Consider the following 22,826-nt stretch of genomic DNA (forward strand, 5'->3'; position numbering starts at 1 on the left):
TTCTGATATAATATCTTAACCTATGAAAAAAAATTATACAGAAGTTAAGAATTAACCTTACTGGTTATTACGAGTAGGAAGATCAGCAAATAGCACATCGACATCGTTAGCTCTCCCCACATTTGGGCTACCGGAGGAGCAGGGAATTGTCCTTCTGAAATGCAGAACTGCCCACTACCTCCAGGGGTTCATAAATTAGTTGCAAAAATCAAGCAAACAGACGTGAAACAAGTCATTGGGGGGGTTGGTTTCAATGTAGTGGAGAGAACAGTGGATTCAAAGAATGGAGTTTGGATCCCGGCTCTCCCAAGTCGGTGAAGCTCCGGGAACATCAGGGAACTCACCCAACCGCCACTGAGCAGGGTGCCAAAAGATGACAGGGGGAGAGCGGTCACACTGTGTTTTCACTAAGACTGAGTTCTGGTGGTGTAGTGGAGAAGGCATTTGGCTGCTAACTAGAAGGTCAGCAGTTCAAACCCACCAGCTGCTCTGGAAGGAAACCCAATGGGGGTCGCTGTGAGTCGGAACCGACTCGATGGCACTGAGTTTGGTTTTGGGAAGGTCCAGCCTGGCCAGGAAAGGGAACCAGAGAGGTGGTGGAGACATGTGAGGATGCCTGAAGGGAACGGGGATAGGTGACAGGAAGGAAGGGGCCGGGGGAGACTCCACCCAGAAGCTGGTCATGTGAACAACACCCAACACCTTTGTTGCACCCCAGGAACTTACTTAATAGGGAATTCTCCGTTTTGAAAACAGTTCTTCTTATTCCTAACCTCATCGATCCTCCCAAATTGCCAGGGTTGTGTTCAGGCATATCAATCACCTGTGGAAGGAAAAAAAAAAAAAAAAACAAGTCCCATTTTGCCAGCTTGTACAAAATTCATTTACCAAATTGTTTGACTTTGACAGGAATGCTCACTGGGTGAGGATGTGCCCCAAACAATAAAATCTGATAGTTTCAATTTTTCTGTTCAAGTATGTCTGTGGGCTATACATTCCGTACATTGTGCTCCCTGTCTGTTTCTGCTTCTCGTTCACATCACTGGGTTTGGTTTGTTTGTTTGTTTGTTTTGTTTTGTTTTTTAAATTCCTAACGCCAGGAGGAAGCTCTTAAAGGAGCATTTTTATGAGTTTCTTCCTGGCATTAGTCAACTTGTCAGGTCCAGGTGACGTTCACACTTCAAATTCTGTATTCATGTTTCTCCCACGAAACAACCTTATTCCCTAGAAAATTTCATAAGCCAATCTGTCAGTCCTTGTGGGAAAGTATACCAAAAGTACTATACTCATTTGTAGAAAACCATCAGACAGATTCACTTTTTAATAGGTAATACCATCCGTTCTAGCCTGTTCTACAGGCCAGACACCTAAGCGTCAACTTTGATCTGGCCTTATCCCTCATCCCTAATAACCAATCCATCAAATCCTCCCTGTTTACCCCTCCACAGCACTTGCATCCTTCTCCCTAGCTCCAACCACCAACCAAACCACTGGTAGTAGCTTACCAATTGGCCTCCCACCGTGGTTCACATGGCCCTGGCCCACCCTGTACAATGTCGGCAGAGTGTTTGGCAAACTGCAGATCTTACCATGTCATTCTTTCTTGGCTTTTGTTGTTGTTGTTATATGCCGTCGAGTCAGACCCGACTCATAGTGACCCCTCCTTGGGTTTCCGAGGCAGTATCACTACAGAAGTAGATTGCCCCCTCTTCCTTCCGAGGAGTGGCTAGTGGGTTTGAACTGCCAGCCTTCAGGTTAGCAGTCAAGTGCCTTAGCCACTATGCTAACAGAGCTCCTTTCTTAGAGCTCTTTCTTGGCTGGCCTCCCAAAAAGGCCTTGCATGGGGCCAGCCCAGACTAACCCTCCAGCCTCACTTCCCACTGCTCTTTCCTCATGCCCTGGCCTGGTCACCACGGCCTTCTTTCAGTTCCTTGGGTCATCTTTCCTTGCTGTTCCCTCTGCCTGGAATGTCTTCTCCCATTCCCCTGACCCTGGGTTTGAGGTCTCAGCTCAAATATCCCAGAGCCAGAGCCTGGTCAGGGTGTCAATCTCTGTCCTCACAGAACCAGGTTCTTCCTGGCCCTGGACTCTTCTGTTTGTGTCTGTCTGATCTTTGTGTGCTAGACTATAAACATTTGAGAGCTGCGGCAGAGTTTGCTTTTCCAATGAATCCCCAGCCCTTAGCATTTATGGAACTGGCACAAGGTAAGCACAGAATGTATGAGTGCATGAATGAACGAACAAGCAAACTCTGAAGAAATCGTTTCAGATTTATCTTTACAATTACTTCGCAGAAATTCAGGAACATGTGATTTTTATAAAAAGCTCATTCTCACCAGTTGTTGGTCTGTTTTCTCAGTTCTGTTTGCTATGATCTCATGGTTTCGTTTTTAAACTGTTAGAACAAACTATATAGTTCAGTGGCTTAACATGTGCTAATAAAATAACTCAAGCCGCCCTCTCGTAAACCCTCCTCCCCAACAGCCACATATTGGTCTATAGGAATCCTTGACAACTGGGTTTCCAAGAAAATGTTTGATCTTATCAGTGCCCTAGAAGAACTTCCGGAGTCATCTGAACTCAGTGCCCCAGGTACAATCCAAGAGTCGCTGGAGGGAAGGGGCAGAGACACAACTTGAATATGTCCCTGGTTGGATGGAGCATTCAATTCTGAAGTGCTCTTGGCCTTGGCATCTCTTCCCTATCGTCCTTGGTTGGCTAATTATGGCTAGATTAAATATTACTGGAATGAGGTGAGAGAGGACACAAGCTAGCTTCCAGCTTACAAAGCTGAGCTGTTTATAAACGCCTGGCCCCTCTATGTATTTTCTAAGGAAGGGCAGATAAGACTGCACTACCTGCCAGGGAGCTCTGGTGGCGTAGTGCCTAAGGCATTTGACTGCTAACCAGAAGGCTAGTGGTTCAAACCCACCAGCCACTCCTCAGAAGGAAGGTTGGGCAATCTACTATCCATAAGTGATACTGCCTCGGAAACCCAAGGAGGGGTCACTATGAGTCAGGCCCTACTTGATGGCAGTGAGTTTTGAGTTACCTGCCATGGACTCCTAAGACTTAGCCCTAAGTTTACTGCCCATCTCCACTTCCATTTAAGTTGAAGACAACCCGAACTATCTAGAAAGACCACAGCTTCAAAGTTGTGTGAAGATCACAATTTCTGTGTTAGAATTATACTGCCATTGTTTGGCCCACCCTTCCTGAGTGCGTTGGGTCCATCCACCCAATTAATTCACCAGGAAGTCTTTCAATGTAGTCTGTTCAGTTATTAGCAAGCATTGTATTCAAGAAATGTTCTAGTATGAACCATTCGGAATAGCATAAAATTACCCAACTAACAATAGGAAAGCCTGTCTTATTGCTTATTGGGATGATTTTCATCAACAGTGCAAGACCAGAAAGCATTTCCAAAATGAAGGTGGGGTAGGGGGACAGAAGAAGAAAACTGCAGGGGCCGCTGGGGCTGCCTGGGAGTGTTAAGTACTCCTCCAACATAGGGCAAGTCTGGAAATTTCTGAGAGAGCAACACGAGAACATCTTTAGAAACACAGAGGTAAGCGCCAAGAGGTCAGCTAGAGGAGTTTTGAGTTTTGAGTGGGTGAGAGAGGGAGGAGGATTAGTGATTTTTCATTATAGGCCTTTGGAACTTCTGGCTTTTAAAGCTGTACATAGTATTATTTTAATAAAAACTTAAGGCATAAATATTGAAGTGTATTATTCAGGTTCCTATTATCCCTGCTGTTTTTCAGAAGCAATAAATACAACCTGAGGCTGAAATGATAGCGCAGAAAGAAACACTAAGACGTAACAGCCTCCGTGATCCACTGCTGAAGACTAGCCAGCATGGAAATCATTGGGGAAGGCAAAGAAAATGCTGGAGAAAAGGTGGGGAGGAGGTGGAAAGAGGCTACCCAGTCCAAAGGGAGCCTGAACATCGGTAAAGGAGAAGAGCAGAGCGAGCGGTGACGGAAGGCCACTGTGGAGGAAGGAAGAAGCACTCTCTGGTCTCGGCTGAGGAGGCCTTACAGGCATCCACACACACCCTGTCCAAGGCCCGCAGACACCAGGACAAACTGACAGAGGCAAGGAAGCTGACACTCAGAAGGTGATGGCTGAGGGAGGCCAGGAGCCCAGTGCTGCCTCATAGACTGACCAGCCAATCCTATCAGCTCTGAAGATGACAGTATAACCACCTCTTGGGCTGCAAGCCCCCTGAGTAAGCAAAAAAAAAAAAAAAAAAGGTTGAGAGACTAGAGAACACCCCCGTTCCAAAAGCTACCTATTTTTACCATGACTACAGTGGTGGTTGGAGAAATAACCTCAGCACAGCTTCAGCTTGAGCCCAATGTTTCCAAGCTACTCAGACCTGGAATCTGAGAGGAAAGTGCCCCTCTAATTTCCCATCAACACTGCCTGTCACCTGAGTTCCACGACAGACCCATCCTTTCTTGGAACCGAGCCATAAGAAAAATAAAAAAGGATCAATAAGTAACGAATAGTGGTGGTGATAATGCTCTAGGAGATGGGAAAGCACCACACGAGGATAAACATGGCACTAATTGACCTTTTGTCCATGTTTTCTGGAGCCTGCAATGAAAGTGTAATGGGTTCAAGCCTTTACTACACCCTGGGTGCTTTAAACAGTAGGTCTTCTTATCAAAGATGATTCTAAATAGTGGTGTGTGGGGAGGGCCAACCTTGTGACGTACTGGGCTGGCGCCAGGTGAACCTATCACCCTTGTGTCTTTGCCTTTGGACATTTTATTCGAGGACAGTGGCAGGGCCTAGCCCTTACAGACTGTTCCCACTCTCTTGGATAACACACACAGTGATTTGGCCTTTCTAGTGTATTCCTCGAGGACTCTTCAGAAAGATCATCAACCTGTTCCTCTCCTACTGTCCCATAGGTTTCTCTCTTCGTTTTTTTTTTCAAGGCTGCCTCTGATTTTGATTCTTGCGAGTCATATTTAAGCCATGCATAAAATAGAATCAATTTTTATGTCAATGTTATCTGATGCTGCATCCCATTGCTGGTTCCGTGGTTGCAGATCCAATCTAAACTCTTCTACATAGCACTCAATCGTCCACCCATCCAGGAACCCAGTCCAGCTATGCATTCCCCAAGTATTCTGACCTGGGTTCCTATTCCAGGCAGCCACCTGATGCCAATGGCTCCTGCATTTCCCTTCCCAGCACCCCTTACACATGGACTGGCCTCTTCACTCTTTTCCCCAAGATCCCCTTTCCCAACCATTCCACATGGGCTCATGCTTTAGGGTCACCTCCAGTTCTCCCTACCAGCTGCTATCAAATCAATTCCAACTCATGGCAACCCTGTGCGTGTCAGAATAGAACTATGTGTGTGTCAGAATAGAACTATGCTCCACAGGGCTTCTGATGGCTGTGATCTTTTGGAAGTAGATTGCCAAGGCTTTCTTTTGATCAGTTCTCTCTACTATTCACAAATAAGCCATTGTTATGCTCACCCGACCAAATAAATCATCTGTACACTGCTGCTCATCAGTTTGCTGGTAGTCCTCCATTATATCAAGCTTTCAACCCCTCCATGATGTCATGAATGTGTCTTCTGTCATGAACTGAAGTGTGAGCTCACCAAGGACAGACATTAGATCTCTTCCTCTTCACTATGTGGCATGGTGCTTAAGAACTTGGCTGTTAACTGAAAGACTGGCAATTCAAACCCACCAGCCACTGTGCAGGAGACAGATGTGGCAGTCTGCTTCCATAGAGATTTACAGCCTTGGAAACTCTATGGGCAGTTCTCCCCTGTCCTACAGGGTCAGTGTGAGTTGAAAGTGATTCAATGGGAATAGGTTTGGTTTTTTGATCTTCACCAGAGTGCATCACACTGTTGGGTTCTGATCAAGTGTTTGATAACTAAATTCCTCAGGTTCTTTTTCAAGTTTATCAAAAACTAACAGAAGGCTGCCCTGAGAGACTCTTTAAACCTTGAAGCAAAACTATCCTCTAGGTCACCTAATAGCTAAATCACAAAATAAAGAATACCGCTCATGAGTACTGCACTCTTTTGCAAAACCACCTATATGAAACCAAAGGATTGACAACTACTTTTAAACAAAGATGAGAAGGTAAGGGGACAGGGAAACCAGATTAATGAAAATGAAACAACCTGAATGGAAATAATGAGAACATGAAGCATTGTGAAGAATGGAACCAATGTCACTGAGCAATTTGTGTAGAAATTGTTAATGAAGACCTAAACCACTGTGTAAACCTTCATCCAAAACACAATAAAACATCATTAAAAAATAAACAAACACTAATAGAGGAGTGATAAATAGATAAACTTGATGTGGTGTATCCATGCCATGGAATATAATCCAGTCATTAAAAGGAATGAAGTACTGATGCATGCAACATATGAATGAATCTCGAAAACATGATGCAAAGCGAAAGAAGCCGGACACAAAAGGTGACTTTTTACATGAAATATCCAGAATAGGAAAACCTATAGAGACAGAAAGTACATTTGTGATTGCCAGGGACTGAGGGAAGAGGAGACTGGGGAGTGGAATGGGTGTTTCCTGTTGCAGTGATGAAAGTATTTTGGAACTAGACAGAGGTGATGGTTGCACAACACAGTCAATGGATCAGATGCCACTGAATTGTTCACTTTAAAATGGTGAATTTCATGTTAAGTGAATTATATCTTAATTTAGAAAGAAAGAAAACTAACAGAGGTGTTATGGGTTGCATTGTGTCCCCCTAAAAATTTATGTTGAAGTTCCAACCCCTGGTACCTGTGAACATGACCTTGTCATCAATTAACCTGAAGTCATTCCTGAGTAAGGTGGGCCCTAATACCATCTGAATGGTGTCTTTATGAAAGAAGTGAAGAGACAGGAATACAGAGAGAAGATGGCCATGTGAAGATGGATCTACAAGCCAAGGGACATCTAGGGACACCAGAAACTGGGAGAAACAAGAAACGATCTTCCCTCAGAAACTTCAAAGAGAACAATGGCCCGGCCAATACCCTGAATTCAACTTCTAGCCTCCAGAACTCTGGGACAATACATTTTTGTTCTTAGAAGCCACCCAGTTTGTGGCACTTTGTTCCAGCAGCCCTGGGAAACTCGTACAGGAGACCGAGGGCCTGGTGGGTGGGCCTGGGTACAGCAGAGGGACTCTGAGACTCAGTGGGAGGTCCCCTGCCACGCTGCAGACGGAGCCCTGCTGTGGTCTAGCCCTGCCTCAGACCTGACACAGGACATGTGCTGTTTCTGTCTCCCACCCTGCCACACTGGAGAGTACCATGGGGATGCAATCAGTGATGGTCTTTAAATTTGCTTTTTTCCCAACCAGTAAAAGAAGGTGTTACTGCTTCCATCAGGAAAAGAACACTCTTCTACCTTCAGTATTTGTTATGGACTGGAGCACATCAATGAATGTGAAGATGGCACAGAAGCAGGCAACGTTTTGTTCTGTCATAATAAGGTCACCATGAGTAAGAGCTGACATCACCACAACAACATCCCTTCAGACGTCAACACTGGAATAAAAATCTGACCTCTAGGACTAACACTCACGGTGTGCAGTTCTCCTCACGGAAGGCAGGGTGGCTTAACAAAGGGAACATGGTTTTAGTTAGAGTGACTTTAACTTTAGTCACGAGTGTTACTCTTCATTTGCGGGTCACCCTATTTCACACACTGGATTGTGGGACAGGTGACAATACGATACAAGTCAAGTCCCTCGGGGTTGAAGACGCAAACATTCAGCCCACACGCCCCCCATCAATGGCAAGGAAGAAATCCTGCAGTGTTGGCAGGATGGACTACAGCAGGGTTGGAAATCATCATAAAACCCTAATTTGTCCTCCTTGTTGCCAAATGCTAGAAACTTCTGAATTTCTTTCATTAACTTCCAAGGGTCACAAGCTTTTCTTTCCATTTTCTTCAGCACAGCCACTCCTAATAACCAGTAGCTTTAGAATGAGAAAAAAATAAACAAGTTTGTAAAACCTGTGAGGGTTCACGTGTTTTACTAAATCGGAAAGAAGGAGTTGGTTTGAGAGAACAGAAGATTTGAGATGTTAGTTCAACAACTGGGGAGATTTCCCACCCTAGAAGGTAGCATAGTGGCTCAGGCACTTGACTGCTAACCAGAAGGCTGGCGGTTCAAACCCACCAGCCACTTCTCGGAAGGAAGATGGGGCAATCTACTTCCGTAGTGATACTGCCTAGGAAACCCAAGGAGGGGTCGCTATGAGTCGGGGCCAACTCGACAGCACACAACAACAACAACAACGGAAAGCTAACAAGGCTGACGTGTGGTAGCTTAAGCCTCAGAGGACACTGGTTTATCTCTGGGGCCCCACACAAAACAAAGGAGCGGGAGCATGCTCCTGCCTGGTTGATAAGGGTGGCCTCGAGGTAGGGGCAGGAGGCATGGTAGCTAAACATGAACCCAGCTCCAGCACTCACCAGCAGTGTGACCTGCTGTGCAGGTTCTATAACTCCACACACTGGGGGTAACGTCCAGCTCACAGTATTGGTGTAGGGATTCTGAGAGTTAAATGTGTCAGGTGCTTAGAACAGGACAGCCCACAGTCAAAATAAGCCCTCCACAGGCGTGGGCTGTGACTCAGAGGCCTCTGGGAAGCAGGCACTGAGGGCGAACAAAGCCGGCCCGCAAAGCCGGCCCACAAATGATGGCACTTGCAACCCCACAGGGGCTTACTAGGTATGAGCGGACTCTGACTCATGGCCACTCCCTGTGTCAGAGGAGAACTGGGCTCCAAATGGTTTTCAGTAGCTGACGTTTCAGAAGTAGATCACCAGGCCTTTCTTCTGAGACCCTCCTGGGTGGACACGAACCTCCAACTTGTTTGCCCCATTGGGGTCTGCCAGGCAAGGGTTAAAGGTCAAAGAGAAAGTGAAGGTTGTCCTAGGGCCCAGGGATGGCAGTGTCCCAGCTTGCCTCCTTTCTATCCAGGACCCACTAGGCAAGAGTGCTCTGCTTTACAGACAAGGCATCTGACTGCTAACCAGAAGGCTGGTGGTTCAAACCCACCAGCCATTCCGAGGAAGGAAGACTGGGTAATCTTCTTCTGTAAAGATTTACTGCCTCGGAAATCCAAAGGGGGTCACTATGAGTTGGAAGTGACTTGATGGCAGTGGGTTTATTTATTTATTTATTTATTTGATTTTATAACTTTGGGCTCACAGAAAACAACCACAGAGAGCATTTCACAGCCACTCTGTAGCTGAAGACATTGGATTGGAGCAGAATGGCACAGCCATGGAAGCCTGTGGTACCCAGGCCTTAAAATATATAGGTCTTGGCTTTCCAAGGAAAAAAGTCTGTCCAAAGATCAAGCACTCGAACAGTGAGGTGATAAATAACCTTTGCCTCTCTGTTTTTCCATTACTAACCTACGCCTCTCATCTTCCCCCCTTCTCCAGTTCCAAATGCACTCTTGTGAACACACCCTGAATTTATCACTCGTCTTCATATATTTTTGGTTAATGTTTCCTGAGAAAACCTACTGGCGGATTTTGCACTTGCCACTGGGGTTCAACCCTCATGTTTGAGTCTGTGGGCAAGAGAAAGATAAGAGAAGGGAGGTGTGACAGGTGGAGGTGAGAAATTCCACTTGTCTCTAAGAAGAACATTGGAAGATGATTGTTTAATAGTCTTGTAGGCTACTGATCTTTCATTTCAAGGGAGGACCTCTGATTAAAACAGGTGAGTTTTTGAGAGTGCTGTTTGGTGTCAGAACTTCGGCTTATGGGAAATGTTAACATCTCTCCTCTCTTATTTTCCTTTTTACCTGTAGACTCAAAAGAATGAGGGTAAGGCTGCAGTGAGAAGCATGAAATCCACCACCAAATAGTCTCATGAAACATTAACTAAAAATATATGGAGATGAGTGATAAATACATACACACACATGCACACATGTGTGTCATATATACCACATATGCCATATATTGTATGTTATGAACTATATAACATATTAGGTCATATGCCATTTAGTTATTAAGAGCATAGGTAGTGAGAAGCATGAGTATAAGGTGCTCTGGTGGCACAATGGTTAAGTGCTCAGCTGCTAACCAAAAGGTCACTGGTTTCAACCCACCAGCTTACTCTGTGGGAAAAAAAGACCTAGCAATTTGCTCCCATAAAGATTATAGCCTAGCCATAGAGGGATGGAGAACTGGGCCTTCACTGAGCTTGCAGGTTATATGATGGTCTTTAAACCTACTTGCTGATGAAATCTTATCTAATAAAGGTTTGTTTATGTGACAGGAAAAATAAAAAAGATTACAGCCTCTGTGGGGTGGTTCAACTCTGTCATATAGGGTTGCTATGAGTTGAAATTGACATGATGGCACCTAACAACATAACACCATAGTTGTATATTATATATAGTGATAATGATCTTATATATTGAGATTTTGAATCTAGATTCAAGAAATACAATAGCCATCATGTTGATTTAAAGGAACTCTGCTGGTGCAGTGTCTAAGGCATTTGGCTGCTAATCAAAAGGCCTCTCCACAGGAGAAAGATGAGGCGGCCTGCCTTCTGTAAAGATTTATAGCCTTGGAAACCCTATGGGGAGTTCTACTCTGTCCTATAGTGTCGCTATGAGTCAGAATTGACTTGATGGCAGTGGGCTTGGTTTTTGGTTATGTTGATTTTAGTTTACAAGTGGTAATTTGAGATGCTAGTTCAACAACTGGGTAGATGTGAATGTGGGGCAGTGTGATTATGTAAGAAAATGACCTTGTTCTTAGAAGACAGGTGCTGAGATCTTTAACAGGAAGTGTCTGGATGTCTGCAACTAACTAATGGTCTGGGGGTAGGAGGTAGTGTTTGTCCATAGACAGCATGCAAACGTTAATGATTAGAAAGGTATTCCTTGTACTGTTTTTGCAACTTTGTTGTTATTTTGTTGTTAAGTGCTGAGTGGGCCACTTTAGTGTTGCAAAAATTTTTGCTTGATTTTTTTTCAAAGATGTGGAAGGGGAGATATATCTTGTTATGATTATTCAACAAAGGGAGCTCTGGTGGCGTAGTGCCTAAGGCATTTGACTGCTACCCAGAAGGTTGGTGGTTCAAACCCAGCAGCCACTCCTCGGAAGGAAGGTTGGGCAATCTACTTCCATAGTGATACCACCTTGGAAACCCAAGGAGGGGGTCATTATGAGTCAGAAAACAACTCAACAGCAGTGAGTTTGGTTTGGTTTTTGATTCAACAAAAGCCCACGTCCAGGTAAAACAAAACAGAAGAATAAAAGCACGAGAAATCCTCTAAAATTTTGATTAAAATGCACTGCCAAATCAGAATAATTTTGTCTAAAATTTTACAACTGAAAACAAAATGACCATTTTCACTCCAAACTGGGAGTCAATATGCATCTTATATTGGTGTATACCAAAGTCAAATGCCCTATAATAAAAGAAAGAATATCAGATAATACAAGACAGGGATGACACATGACAGGATGAACACAGGATTTCACATTTGTTGTCCAATTAAATAAGGCCCTAGAATTTTAGTGCTGAAAAGCACCAATGAGAAATAAAGTCCAATAGTCAATCCTCAATTTGTAGGTGATGTAATGAAGGGCCAGAGAAAATTATACAAGTCTTGAGCATACAAGTAAATAAAAGATGTTACATGCTTTTCAACTCAGTGCTTCTTAGAGGTACAATCGATATTAGAGCCACTGTTCCCTGGAAATGTCCTAATCCTTTCATTCCAATGGGATTAAACTGAACCTCCAAGGTTAAATCCTGGCAATTCCAAAAAGTTTAGGTATTTCCAGTTGAATAGGAATGAGTCAGAGGTATTTTTGACATGTTTTCAGAATGAGTAACAAAATATATTTGGTAAGGAAACAGCAATGAGAACTAAAAAGCACACAGGGAAGGTGAGAATAACGAAAAGGGTGAAAACTGCCTTTGTTACTGGGGAATCTTGCTTCACCAAATAAATCCTCAAGTTAATGTGCATCTTCTTCCTACTCCCTAAACGTGATGTTCATCCATTCATTCGATTCATTTCAGGGAAAAAGACGAAGACCTCAAGGAAATGGACTGACACAGTGGCTGCAACAATGGGCACAAACATAGGAACACTTGTGAGGATGGGCCAGGACCAGGCAGTGTTCCATTCTGTGGTACATGGGTCACTTGAGCTGGAGCTGATTTGACAGCACCTAACAACAACTACAACAGCAACAACAATTCATTCCATTCTTCTTTTCATTCATTTATTCAATATCTGTGGTTGTTATGTGCCGTCAAGTCGGCCCTGACTCATAGCGACCTCTCCTTGGGTTTCCGAGGCGGTGTCACTACGGAAGTAGATTGCCCAACCTTCCTTCTAGGAGTGGCTGGTGGGTTTGAATCGCCAGCCTTCTGGTTAGCAGTCAAGTGCCTTAGGCACTATGCCACCAGAGCTCCTGTGGCAGATGTGTTGTTGTTGTTATGTGCCATCGAGTCGGCCCCAACTCATAGCGACCTCTCCTTGGGTTTCCAAGGTGATATCACTACGGAAGTAGATTGCCCAACCTTCCTTCCGAGGAGTGGCTGGTGTGTTTGAACTACCAGCCTTCTGGTTAGCAGTCAAGTGCCTTAGGTACTACACTAAGCACCTACAAATAAGTCTTAAAAGAAATACAACCCAAATGCTCCTTGGCATCGAGGATGGCAAGAGTTTGGCTCGCTTACGCTGGACACATTATCAGGAAAGGTCAATCACTAGAAAAGGACATGATGTTTGGTCAAGCAGAGGGGTCAATGAAAACAAGGGAAACCCTCAAGAGATAGATTGACAGTAGCCACAACAATGGACTTAAACTAACTAATGATGGTTGCACAGGACCAGGCAATGCTTTGGTCTATTATACACAAAGTCGCTGAGTCAGGACTGACTCAAGGGCAACTAACAACAGCTATGTACCACGTGAACAGCCATACTGCAATGCTGTAAAGCTATGGAGGCTTGTCCTCTTAGCACTTTGTTTTCTGGGTGTGAAGAAAGTTTCTCTTTTTTCCCCCAAGCCTAAATATAGGAGCTCTGGTAGCATAGTGCCTAAGGCATTTGACTGCTAACCAGAAGGCTGGTGGTTCAAACCCACCAGCCACTCCTCAGAAGGAAGGTTGGGCAATCTACTTCCGTAGTGATACCACCTCAGAAACCCAAGGAAGAGTCGCAATGAGTCAGGTCCAACTCGACGGCACATAACAACAACAACAACAACAGGCCTAAATATGCACCTAGATTTTTTTTTTTTTAATTCTCCATACTTAAGCTTTCCAAAATGTGAACTGTGCACAAATACCAGAATTCCACAGTGGAGGGAAAATACAAACTAAGGGGGAAAAAATCCACACTGACACTGGGGACTCTGAACCATTAAGCAACCGCTGAGGTGGCCCTTTGTTGGATCTTGCCCTTACTTAGAAATTATCTTCTCAGGTTCTTGCAGTCTTAAGCTTGGGTTTCAAAAACCATTAATAATTACCCTGAAATGGCAAGCAAAAGGAAAATTTCGTCACTAGGGTGGTGTGTCTATAAAGACTATAAAAAGTTACAATGATCTTGCTTAGCTCTTCACACTCCACTTTTATTCTTCTAGTTGTTTCCCTATTGGGCAATAAGGTAAGTGGGCTTTTAGTACTACTTAGGGCTAGCTCCTTCTGCTTGCATTAACATTGTGCTTCCTTTTAGAATGGTGTGAAAGATAATGGTTTACAAGTGAGTTTGTGTCATCTAAGATATTACTACTAGTTTGGAGACAAGAAGCTGCCGTCAGAATCTAGACCAGGTGCATATGAAATAAAGAATGCCACTAATGACTCATGAAAGTGTTTGCCTCCAGGGACTAGCTCTGAACAGATGTTCTCTAAGAAAAGGTATTTTACATACTATCTAAGATGATTACTTTTAAAACAAGTTAACAGAAAAAGGAGACTAATGGAAAAACTGGTGAAATTCATATAAGGTCTCTAGTTTGGTTAACAACATTGTAACAATGTTAATTTCCTGCTTTATAATTTTGATAACTGTACTATGGTTTAGAGCTCTGATGGCATAGTGCCTAAAGCATTTGACCACTAACCAGAAGGCTGGAGGTTCAGACCCACCTGCCACTCCTCAGAATGAGGACTGGACAATCTACTTCTGTGGAGATACCGCCTCAGAAACCCAAGGAGGGTCACTATTAGTCGGAACAGACTCGACGCCAATGAGTCTGTTTTTTTGTTTTTTGGGGGGAGGGGGTTCGGATTATAGTTATAAGGAGCTCTGGTGGTGCAGAATGTAGGGTATTTATTTGACTGCTAACGAGAAGGTTGGTGGTTCAAATCTACCAGCTGCTTCATGGAAGGAAAATGGGGCAATCTACTTCGGTAAAGATTTACCACCTTGGAAACCCAATGGGAGTTTTTATGGGTCGGAATTGACTTGGTGGCAGTAGTAATTTGAGTTTTGGGACTATGGTTATATATTATTAACATTAAGGGAAGCTGGGCAAAGGATATACATGAACTCTCTGTTAGTTTTATATCTATTTTTTGAAGTCTAATATTACTTCAAAATAAAAAGTTATATATATATATATATATTTGCTGGCAGTTACTGGGGCCAAGGCCACGCTCTGTGAGTCACTCTCCTGACCCTCAGTTCATCCCTTCCTTTTCTCTATTCTTCCCATCTTTGCCAAGGAAACGGCCCAATGGCACTAAAAGCCCGCTGACCACCCTCAGTACCCTCAGTAGGAAAGTCCGTTTCAGCTTTTTGGTAAATCCATTTCCTTTCCAGTTGGCAGGACATCAACATGAGTGCGAAGAAGTCTCCCGAGGAATTGAAGAGCATTTTTGAAAAGTATGCAGCCAAAGAAGGTGATCCAGACCAGCTGTCAAAGAATGAGCTGAAGCTACTGATTCAGACGGAATTCCCAAATTTACTCAAAGTGAGTGCCAAACCAACCAACACACCAAACCAGTTGCCCTCCAGTCGATTCAATTCATGGTGACCCCTGTGTGTCAGAGTAGAACTGTGCTCCATAGGGTTTTCAATGGCTGATTTTTTGGGAAGTGGATCACCAGGCCTTTCTTCCAAGGTGCCTCAGAGTGGACTTTGAACCTCCAACCTTTCCATCAGCAGCAAAGCAATTCACTGTTCTCACCACCCAGGGACTCCAAAGTGAGTGCACAGAGTGCTTAACCAGTCTTCTGATGGTGGCGGAGGTGTGTGGGGGTCAGGGGGAGCAAGGGGAAACAACAGGCAGAAGTGTCAGGCTGTGGTACTAAGCAGGGCTTTGGCTAGGGCAGAACATAACACAGCCAGGCACAGGCATCACTTCAGGGAGGACATGCAAATATGTACCTTCTTTCCCCGGTTTCAGGTCACATTTTTAAGGCAAGCCCCCTGAAGGCAGAGGCCAAGCATCTCATTCCTTCCCTAGCGCCAGCACCAAGCCCTGCATGGGCAACCATATTGAAAGGCAGTCATCAGTACATTTACCATGCTATGCCAGGAGACCTGCAAGATGGCTAAATGCGCCACTGAGGCCTTCAGCTTAGATCCAGCCCCTCTGTGCCAGGCATTAGGAAAGCAAAGAGGATTGCAGAATAACAGTAGTCAGCCTGGGATGTGCTTCATTTCTGTAGGTGGGATCCCTCAACAAGACCTGCTCTACCTTGGCAGCCTGTTTAGAAAACCAGCTTTAATGCTGATGAGTCGTCCTCAGTGGGCCCCATTTATTTCAATGTATGTTAATTTGGGTTAAGCACTGAAATGTGTGTTAATGAGGCAGCCATGCATTGCTGACCAACTTTCAGGAAAGGACTAGAAACAGATCCTCTCTGCTCTCGTGTATTTTCTTTCCTTGGCAACTAAAACTGATCTTCACAGTGGAAGCGACTGTGTAACTATTGTATCTGACCCTGTCACTATTCAGCTCCAAGTCCCAACAAAAGCAAGGAGCTCTGGTGACACTGTGGTTAAGGCATTTGGCTGCTAACCAAAAGATTGGTGGTTCGAGCCCATCGGCCCTCTCTGTGGAAGAAAGATGAGGGAGTCTGTTTCCATTAAGATTTACAGCTTTGGAGACCCTGTGGGGCAGTTCTACACTGTCCTAAAGTTCTACTCTGTCCTAAAGGGTCACTATGAGTCGATGGTTTTGGTTTGGTTAGTGCAAGAAAAAGGAACCTGGTGGTTCAAACCCAGCCACTCCAAGGGAGAAAGATGTGGTCTTCTACTTCCATAAAAATTTACAATCTTGGAAATCTTCTGGAGCAATTCTACCTCATCCTATAAGGTCACTATGAGTCAGAATCGACTCAATGGCAGTGGGTTTCATTTTGGTTTGGTGGGGTTGGTTCAATCATTCCAAAGTGAGGGCAAATTTACATAACATTAAAGGGCAAGTAGGAGTTGTCAGTAAGTCAGACATTTGTTCCTAACTCGGGGACTTACTGTACTAACCTAAAGGTTGGCAGTTCAAACCACCTAGCAGCACCACAGAAGAAAGACTTGATCATCTGCTTCCATAAAGACTACAGCCATGAAAATCCTATGAAGCAGCTCTATTCTGTAACACACGCAGCCGCCATGAGTTGGAATCCACTCGACAGCAAAGGATTTGGATTTTTTTTTTTTTTTTTTTGTATAGCAATGTTAAAACTAACCAAAACTCACCAAATTTGAATGTAAGGTTAAGTAGTGGGGTAGTGCCTAAGGCATTTGACTGCTAACCAGAAGGCTGGAAGTTCAAGCCCACCAGCCACTCCTCAGAAGGAAGACTGGGCAATCTACTTCCATAGAGATACCGCCTCAGAAACCCAAGGAAGGGTCACTATGAGTCGAATCGACTCCATGGCCGTGAGTTTGACTTTTTTTTAAGTTATTCTACATGTATATAAAAACCTAACTCACTGCCATCAAGTTGATTCCGACTCATAGTGACCCCCATAGGTTTTCCGAGGTTGTAAATCTTTATGGAAGTAGACTGCCTCACCTTTCTCCTGCAGAGGAGCTGGTGGATTTGAACCACTGGTGGGTTAGAACCGCCAACCTTTTGGTTAGTACCCAAATGCTTTAACCACTATACCACCCGAGCTCCTTATAAAGAGTGGAGGAGGGAGAAATAGAGAAGATCAACCATTGGCTCAATTTAATATGATTCACTGAACCCTGCCCTGCCCCTTTTAAGGTCAACTGGTATAAGGTCACTGTCTCTGGCCCTCCATTCAGCCATATCTTGTGAAATTCAAATTCAGCAAGCTGGGTTTCAAACAGGAAATAAAGGATTTGCAACTTTGGGTGAAAGAAATGCTGCTGGCAGGATTAATTTTGGTCAGGAATTTCTTTAGAGTGAATATTTGGTTTCATGAATAAGAAAACCCTGAAATCAAAGCAAGATACCTGCTTTGATCAATCTCTCTCTGACAGCAGTAACTGACATATTTTCTCTCCTTTCCCCCATCCCATTCCTTTTGTCTAAAACCAGGATCCAAGCACCATAGATGACCTCTTTCAAGAACTGGACAAGAACGGAGATGGAGAAGTTAGTCTTGAAGAATTCCAGGTGTTAGTAAAAAAGATATCCCAGTGAAGGAAGAAACGAAAAAGTACCCTGAGCACTGAAAGAAGGCGACCGTAGACAGCCTCACCTTCCACGGAATCTCCTGCCTCTCTAGTTTAATGTGTTACAATTATAGTGATCTGGCTGTGACATCCAACTATTGTTAATAAAGAAATTCTCAGACATGTCTCATTTTCTCAAGTACTGACTCACATAGCTTAATAGGTTTCAGAGTAACTTTAGTCCAACTCATCTGATTTTATAGATGAAAACAATGGAGGCCCAGAATATTCCATGATCTTGTCCTAGTCAAGACTACTAAGATCCTGTCAGAGGCGTGGAAAGAGTGCTGGAGAGCTCAAGCCACTCCCTCACCTGACTCTTCATCCCGAATAACCCTGTTCCTTGCTCCCCTCACCTCCTATTCTCATCATTTCAAATTTCAACTCTTACTTCCCGCTATTCAAGAGCTTGTGGAAAACACTTCAAAAAATAGACTCTTGTCTATAACATCAGTTTCTAGTACAAGTCATGCTTTTTGAATGAATGACCCACACAGGAACAGAAGGAAAACAGGACCAAGTGTTGAGGTCCTGCTTCACCATCAAGGAGGGGACGGGGGCTCCAGCAGGTCTACCAGCCTAATCCTTTGGGTCCGGGTTCTGCAGGTGATATGCAAAGGAAAAGGAGACAAGGAAGCAGATGGCCCGCCAGTTCTGCTATCCTGTGCTGCTGAGATTTCTTATCTGAGAAAACAGCCAATTGTCAAGTTCCACTTGTTGAGCCTAGTTCTGGGGGGTGCAGGGTGGGGAGGGTAACTTTCTTTTACCCCTTACTGATAGAGTTAAACATTAAAGCTCAAGTTAGTCCCAGTTACTAATGTGCTCAAGCTGGCCCAAACAGCCTATCACCAAAGTGCCCTGGAAGCCAGATTTTTATTTCCCCTTTATCCTTACCGGGGAAGTCTTTGGGTGGTACAAATGGTCAATGTGCTCAGCTCAGAGGCTCCTCAGAAAGACAGGTCTGACAACCTACTTCTGAAAAGTCAGCCACTGGAGTCTTAGGGAGCACAGTCCTACTCTGATATCCATGAGTGTGAATGAACTCAGCAACTGGGTTTTTGTTTTGTTTATAATCCTTCCAACTCTGCTCCCCTTAAAAACTTACAAATTTCAGTATGGGGTCTCATTCCCTTTGACCAGTGTTTCTCAACCTTTTTTTTCTTTACTGCTCTCCTAAAGGGCCTTTGAAACATTTTTTCCTGATTGTGTCCTCCCCCAATAACATTTTAATTCCACAAATATACAGTATATATGTTTGTGTATATGTATATTTGTGCTTTAGACATGAAGTTAGATTTTTTTGCTCTCCCTCACCCAGTTCTCATCCCCCCCTCCCATCTTGGGAACACTTTCGCCTGCCTTTGAACAATGTGTTTTGTTGTTTTTTTTTTTTAACTCAGGCTCCACAGCCAAAACCGCCAAACTTTACTTTCTGTAGTTGACATCAGTAAAGATGGGATTTCCACTTTTCAAAATGGAGAAAATGATAATATTGAATGTTATTCAGACTACACACACCCTCAAAGATTCTGAAATGACCCTATCCTCAAAAGCTGGGAATCATGGTCTGCAAACTACTGTCTTTCTGACTCAACTTTTTTAACCTAATGAACTTAAAGTATATCCCATATATGTCAGTCAAGTTGGCTGCCATAATTCCCCATCGTTTGCCATGCGTCCTTGAAGACCTTCCAAGGTGGGTAGCCAAGCACACGCACACACTCTCCCCCATCATCTCCCCATAGAGTAGCCAGCCATTCACCCAACAAGAAAAACAAAAAAACAGTTGCTGTTGACCCAACTCATGAGGACCCCATGTGTGTCAGAGGAGAACTGTGGTCCCTGGGGTTTTCAAGGGCTGGGTTTTCTTTTCCAAGGCACCTCTAGGTAGACTCGAACCTCCGACCTTTGGTTAGCAGCCGAACACTTAACAGATTACACCACCCGGGACTCCATCTAATGGGAAAGGAGTGCCTATTCGCCAGCTGGGCTGGGCCAGATTCCATCTCTAAGGAGTCTGATCTCAGAGAGGAGGTGGTCCTGGTTGATGTAAGAATTTATAACAAAGTTGAGCTAAGCCGGCCAAACTGGGCTGAGTGTCCATGAGAGAAATACCTGGCGATCTTCTCCTAAGAAAGGCGACAGCCTAGAAAAATCCTATGAGGCAGTTCTCCTCTGTCATAGTATGGGGTCACTATCAGTCAAACTTCGACTTAACTGCACCCAACAACGACACCACATTCCGAGAGGATTGAGGGACAAATAGGGGACAGAGATGAGAGAGACACTTTTCACTTCCCATCTTTTGTGCATTTTGCTTTTGAACCATGTGGACGTGTGTCCTATTAAAAACATAAATAAATAATTAAGAAAACAGAGAAGATTTTAATACCTCGCTGAGGGAATGCTTAAATACAACCTGTATCCCATTCTAATTCAATGGAGAATATTCTCATGGCATGGAAAACCCTAAACATTTCCAATTACTAATTATATTCCACTAGAGGGGTGCCTCATAACAGCCTTAACAATTTCCCACTGTGGGGCATTTAGACTGCTGTCATTTCTGCCTCTTCCAAAAACGTTATAAATACTGAATAGCTGTCCATATCTCCAGTGACATTTCGGATTTTCTTAGGAGAATTTCTGAGACGTAAATCACTGAGTGAGAGGGTGTGAATATTTTTATGGTTTGTGAAACTGACCACCTTACTGAGCTTCCAAAGCTAAAACAACCAAACTCACTGCCATTGAGTTGATTGCAACTCACAATGACCCCCACTGGGTTTCCAAGGCTGTCAATCTTTACAGAAGCAGACTGCCCTAACTTTCTTCCATGGAGTGGCTGGTGGGTTCAAACCTCTGACCTTTTGGTTAGCAGCCAAATATCTTAACCATTACACCACCAGAGCTCCTTAATGGATCTCCCAAAAGGTTTTATCAATCCATATTTCTATCCACAGGGCAGGGGAATAAAATCTTCACTCCCCAGATAGCAATTTTTCCAGTTACTATGACGACCCCATATGTGTCAGAGTAGAAACGGGCTCCATATGGTTTTCAATGGCCGGCTTTTCAGAAGAAGATCACCAGGCTTTTTGTCCAAAGCGCCCCTGGGTGGAGTTGAACCTCTAACCTTTGGGTGGGCAGCTGAACACATTAACCAATTGCACCACCCAGGGACACCCAGAGAGCAGTAGAGTCTCTCATTTTAACAACTTTACTAGTCACAATAAAACCAAAGCAAACTCACTGCCATTGAGTCGATTCGGACTCACAGCAACCCTCATTGGGTTTCCAAAGCTGTAAATCTTTACAGAAGCAGACCACCTCATCTTTCTTCCATGAAGCAGTTGGGTTCGAACCACTAACCTTTTGGTTAGCAGCCAAATGCCTTATCCACTACACCACCAGAGCTCCTTATTAGTCACAACAGTGGACATCTTTCCTTTATTTCTGGCTTTAACAGGAACCTCCTACTATTTAACCATTAACTTTACTCTTGGCTATTGGTTTGAAAAATATATTCTTTCTGTTGTTTAAGAAGTGCGCTTCTCTCCCTCGTTTGTTATGAGAAGGTCAGCACTGGGTTTGGATCTATTAGTCTGCTAACTGAGCAACTATTATATGGAGTTTCTCTTTCATGCAAACAACATGATGTGTTCATTAATTTCATTCCTGGAATAAACACACTATCCAGTCATGATGGGCTAGTTTTTAATGCTGTTAAATTAGGTGTTGTAATATTTCATTTAAGGAGCCTTGGCAGCACAACAATTAAGTGCTCTGCTGCTAGCTGAAAGGTTAGGGGTTTGAATCCATCAAGAAAGCCCAGGTAATCTGCTCCCATAAAGATTACAACCTAGGAAAACCCTATAGGACAGTTCTACTTTGTCACATGAGTGCTATGAACGGAAATCAACTTGGAAGCACCTAACAACAGTATTTCATTTAACATTTTTCCATCTTTATTCCTAATCAGCATTAGTCTGTAGTTTGGAAATTTATTTCCTTGTTGTGTCTACTAGACCATGCTAGCTTCTCATCTTAAGCTGTGTTCTAGTTCTCAATTAGCCCCTTGCAGAGTAAACATACACTATTTTAACTCCAACATATATAAAGTATTTACTATGTGCAAGCATTTATACAAGGTGCCATAAAATCTACAGACTTCTAGCCCTCTAAGGCCTAAATCAAGGCACTCTGGTGGCGCAGTAGTTAAGCACTCAGCTGCTAACCCAAATGTTAGTGGTTTGAATTCACCATCCGCTCCACAGGAGAAAGATACAGTAAGTTGGCTTCTGTAAAGATGACAGCCTTGGAGACCCTATGGGACAAGTCTACTCCATCCTATAGGGTTGCTATGAATCAGGATCAACAGCAATGAGCAACAGGCAAGACCTAAATCAGTAAGTCTGGGATCAGGCCATGGAAAGGCTTAATGGAAGAAGTGGTATTTCTACTGGGGTTTGTAGGAAGAGGCTTGAGGCAAGCCGGCAGGGAAGGGACTACATTGCACATTCACAAAGAGAGAAAACTCCAAGTAAATACAGCACATCCAAGTGCAAGGCAGGCCCGGGAGCACACATACTATTTGTGGCAGTTAAGGTTATTTGTCAACTTGGCTGGGCCTGGTTTTGAGTGGCTGGGCAGCTGGATGTAGTTATTCTCCATGATGAGACTGGTCATTAACTCCACAGTGGAATCTACCATGAGCAGCTGAGTAGCTGCCTTAGGGATGTAGTCTGCTTCCAGCATATAAGAGGCAGCTTTGAGAAAGGTCTCTCGCTTTTTGGCACATCTGGATCCTGTAGTTGGCCAAGTCATCAGTGGTCCACCATGTTGTCTGCTGATCTTAGGACTGTTTAACTAGTCACCTGCCATGTTGCTTGATAATCTTGAGACTGTGCCATTTTACTTGTCAACCTTGGGTTTTTAGCCTCAGCAGCCAGCAACTGCCTAAGAGAAGCCTCCAGCCTCAGCGGGCCGGGAGCAAGAGGCAAAGCTGAATCCCAAGGTCCAAGGAGCCTTCACCCAGCCCCTAGAGCTAGCACTTTAAATTCAGATTTCTAGCTTCCTATAAAAAAAAATCAGAATATCTGGTCTTCCACTCTCTAATATGTCTGTCACACTACAGCTGTGACAGTTCCATACATCA

The 22,826-nt window shown here is 43.9% G+C and overlaps 2 protein-coding genes across 2 annotated transcripts in view; one reads left to right on the forward strand and one right to left on the reverse strand.

Moving 5' to 3' along the window:
• CTPS2 (CTP synthase 2) overlaps positions 1-22,826 on the reverse strand; it is a 127,165-nt gene that overhangs the window by 50,071 nt on the left and 54,268 nt on the right. Inside the window, exon 12 of the mRNA XM_007958668.2 lies at positions 727-823. Coding sequence (XP_007956859.1) covers positions 727-823 — 97 coding nt within the window. The remainder of the gene's footprint in view (positions 1-726; positions 824-22,826) is intronic.
• S100G (S100 calcium binding protein G) lies at positions 14,856-17,636 on the forward strand. Its single transcript, XM_007958667.1, has 2 exons — positions 14,856-14,990; positions 17,532-17,636. The coding sequence occupies exons 1-2, from the start codon at positions 14,856-14,858 to the stop codon at positions 17,634-17,636; spliced, it is 240 nt and encodes a 79-aa protein (XP_007956858.1).

Source organism: Orycteropus afer, unplaced genomic scaffold, assembly GCF_000298275.1.
Source record: "Orycteropus afer afer isolate SDZICR_OR568_19922 unplaced genomic scaffold, OryAfe1.0 scaffold01073, whole genome shotgun sequence".
Taxonomy (NCBI): domain Eukaryota; kingdom Metazoa; phylum Chordata; class Mammalia; order Tubulidentata; family Orycteropodidae; genus Orycteropus; species Orycteropus afer.

What these genes read in the sequence shown, in the direction of transcription:
- S100G (XM_007958667.1), top strand. Translation starts at nt 14,856, where the DNA reads ATGAGTGCGAAGAAGTCTCCCGAGGAATTGAAGAGCATTTTTGAAAAG. An exon ending in AATTCCCAAATTTACTCAAA is followed by an intron (nt 14,991 to 17,531) that starts GTGAGTGCCAAA and finishes GTCTAAAACCAG; the next exon opens with GATCCAAGCACCATAGATGA.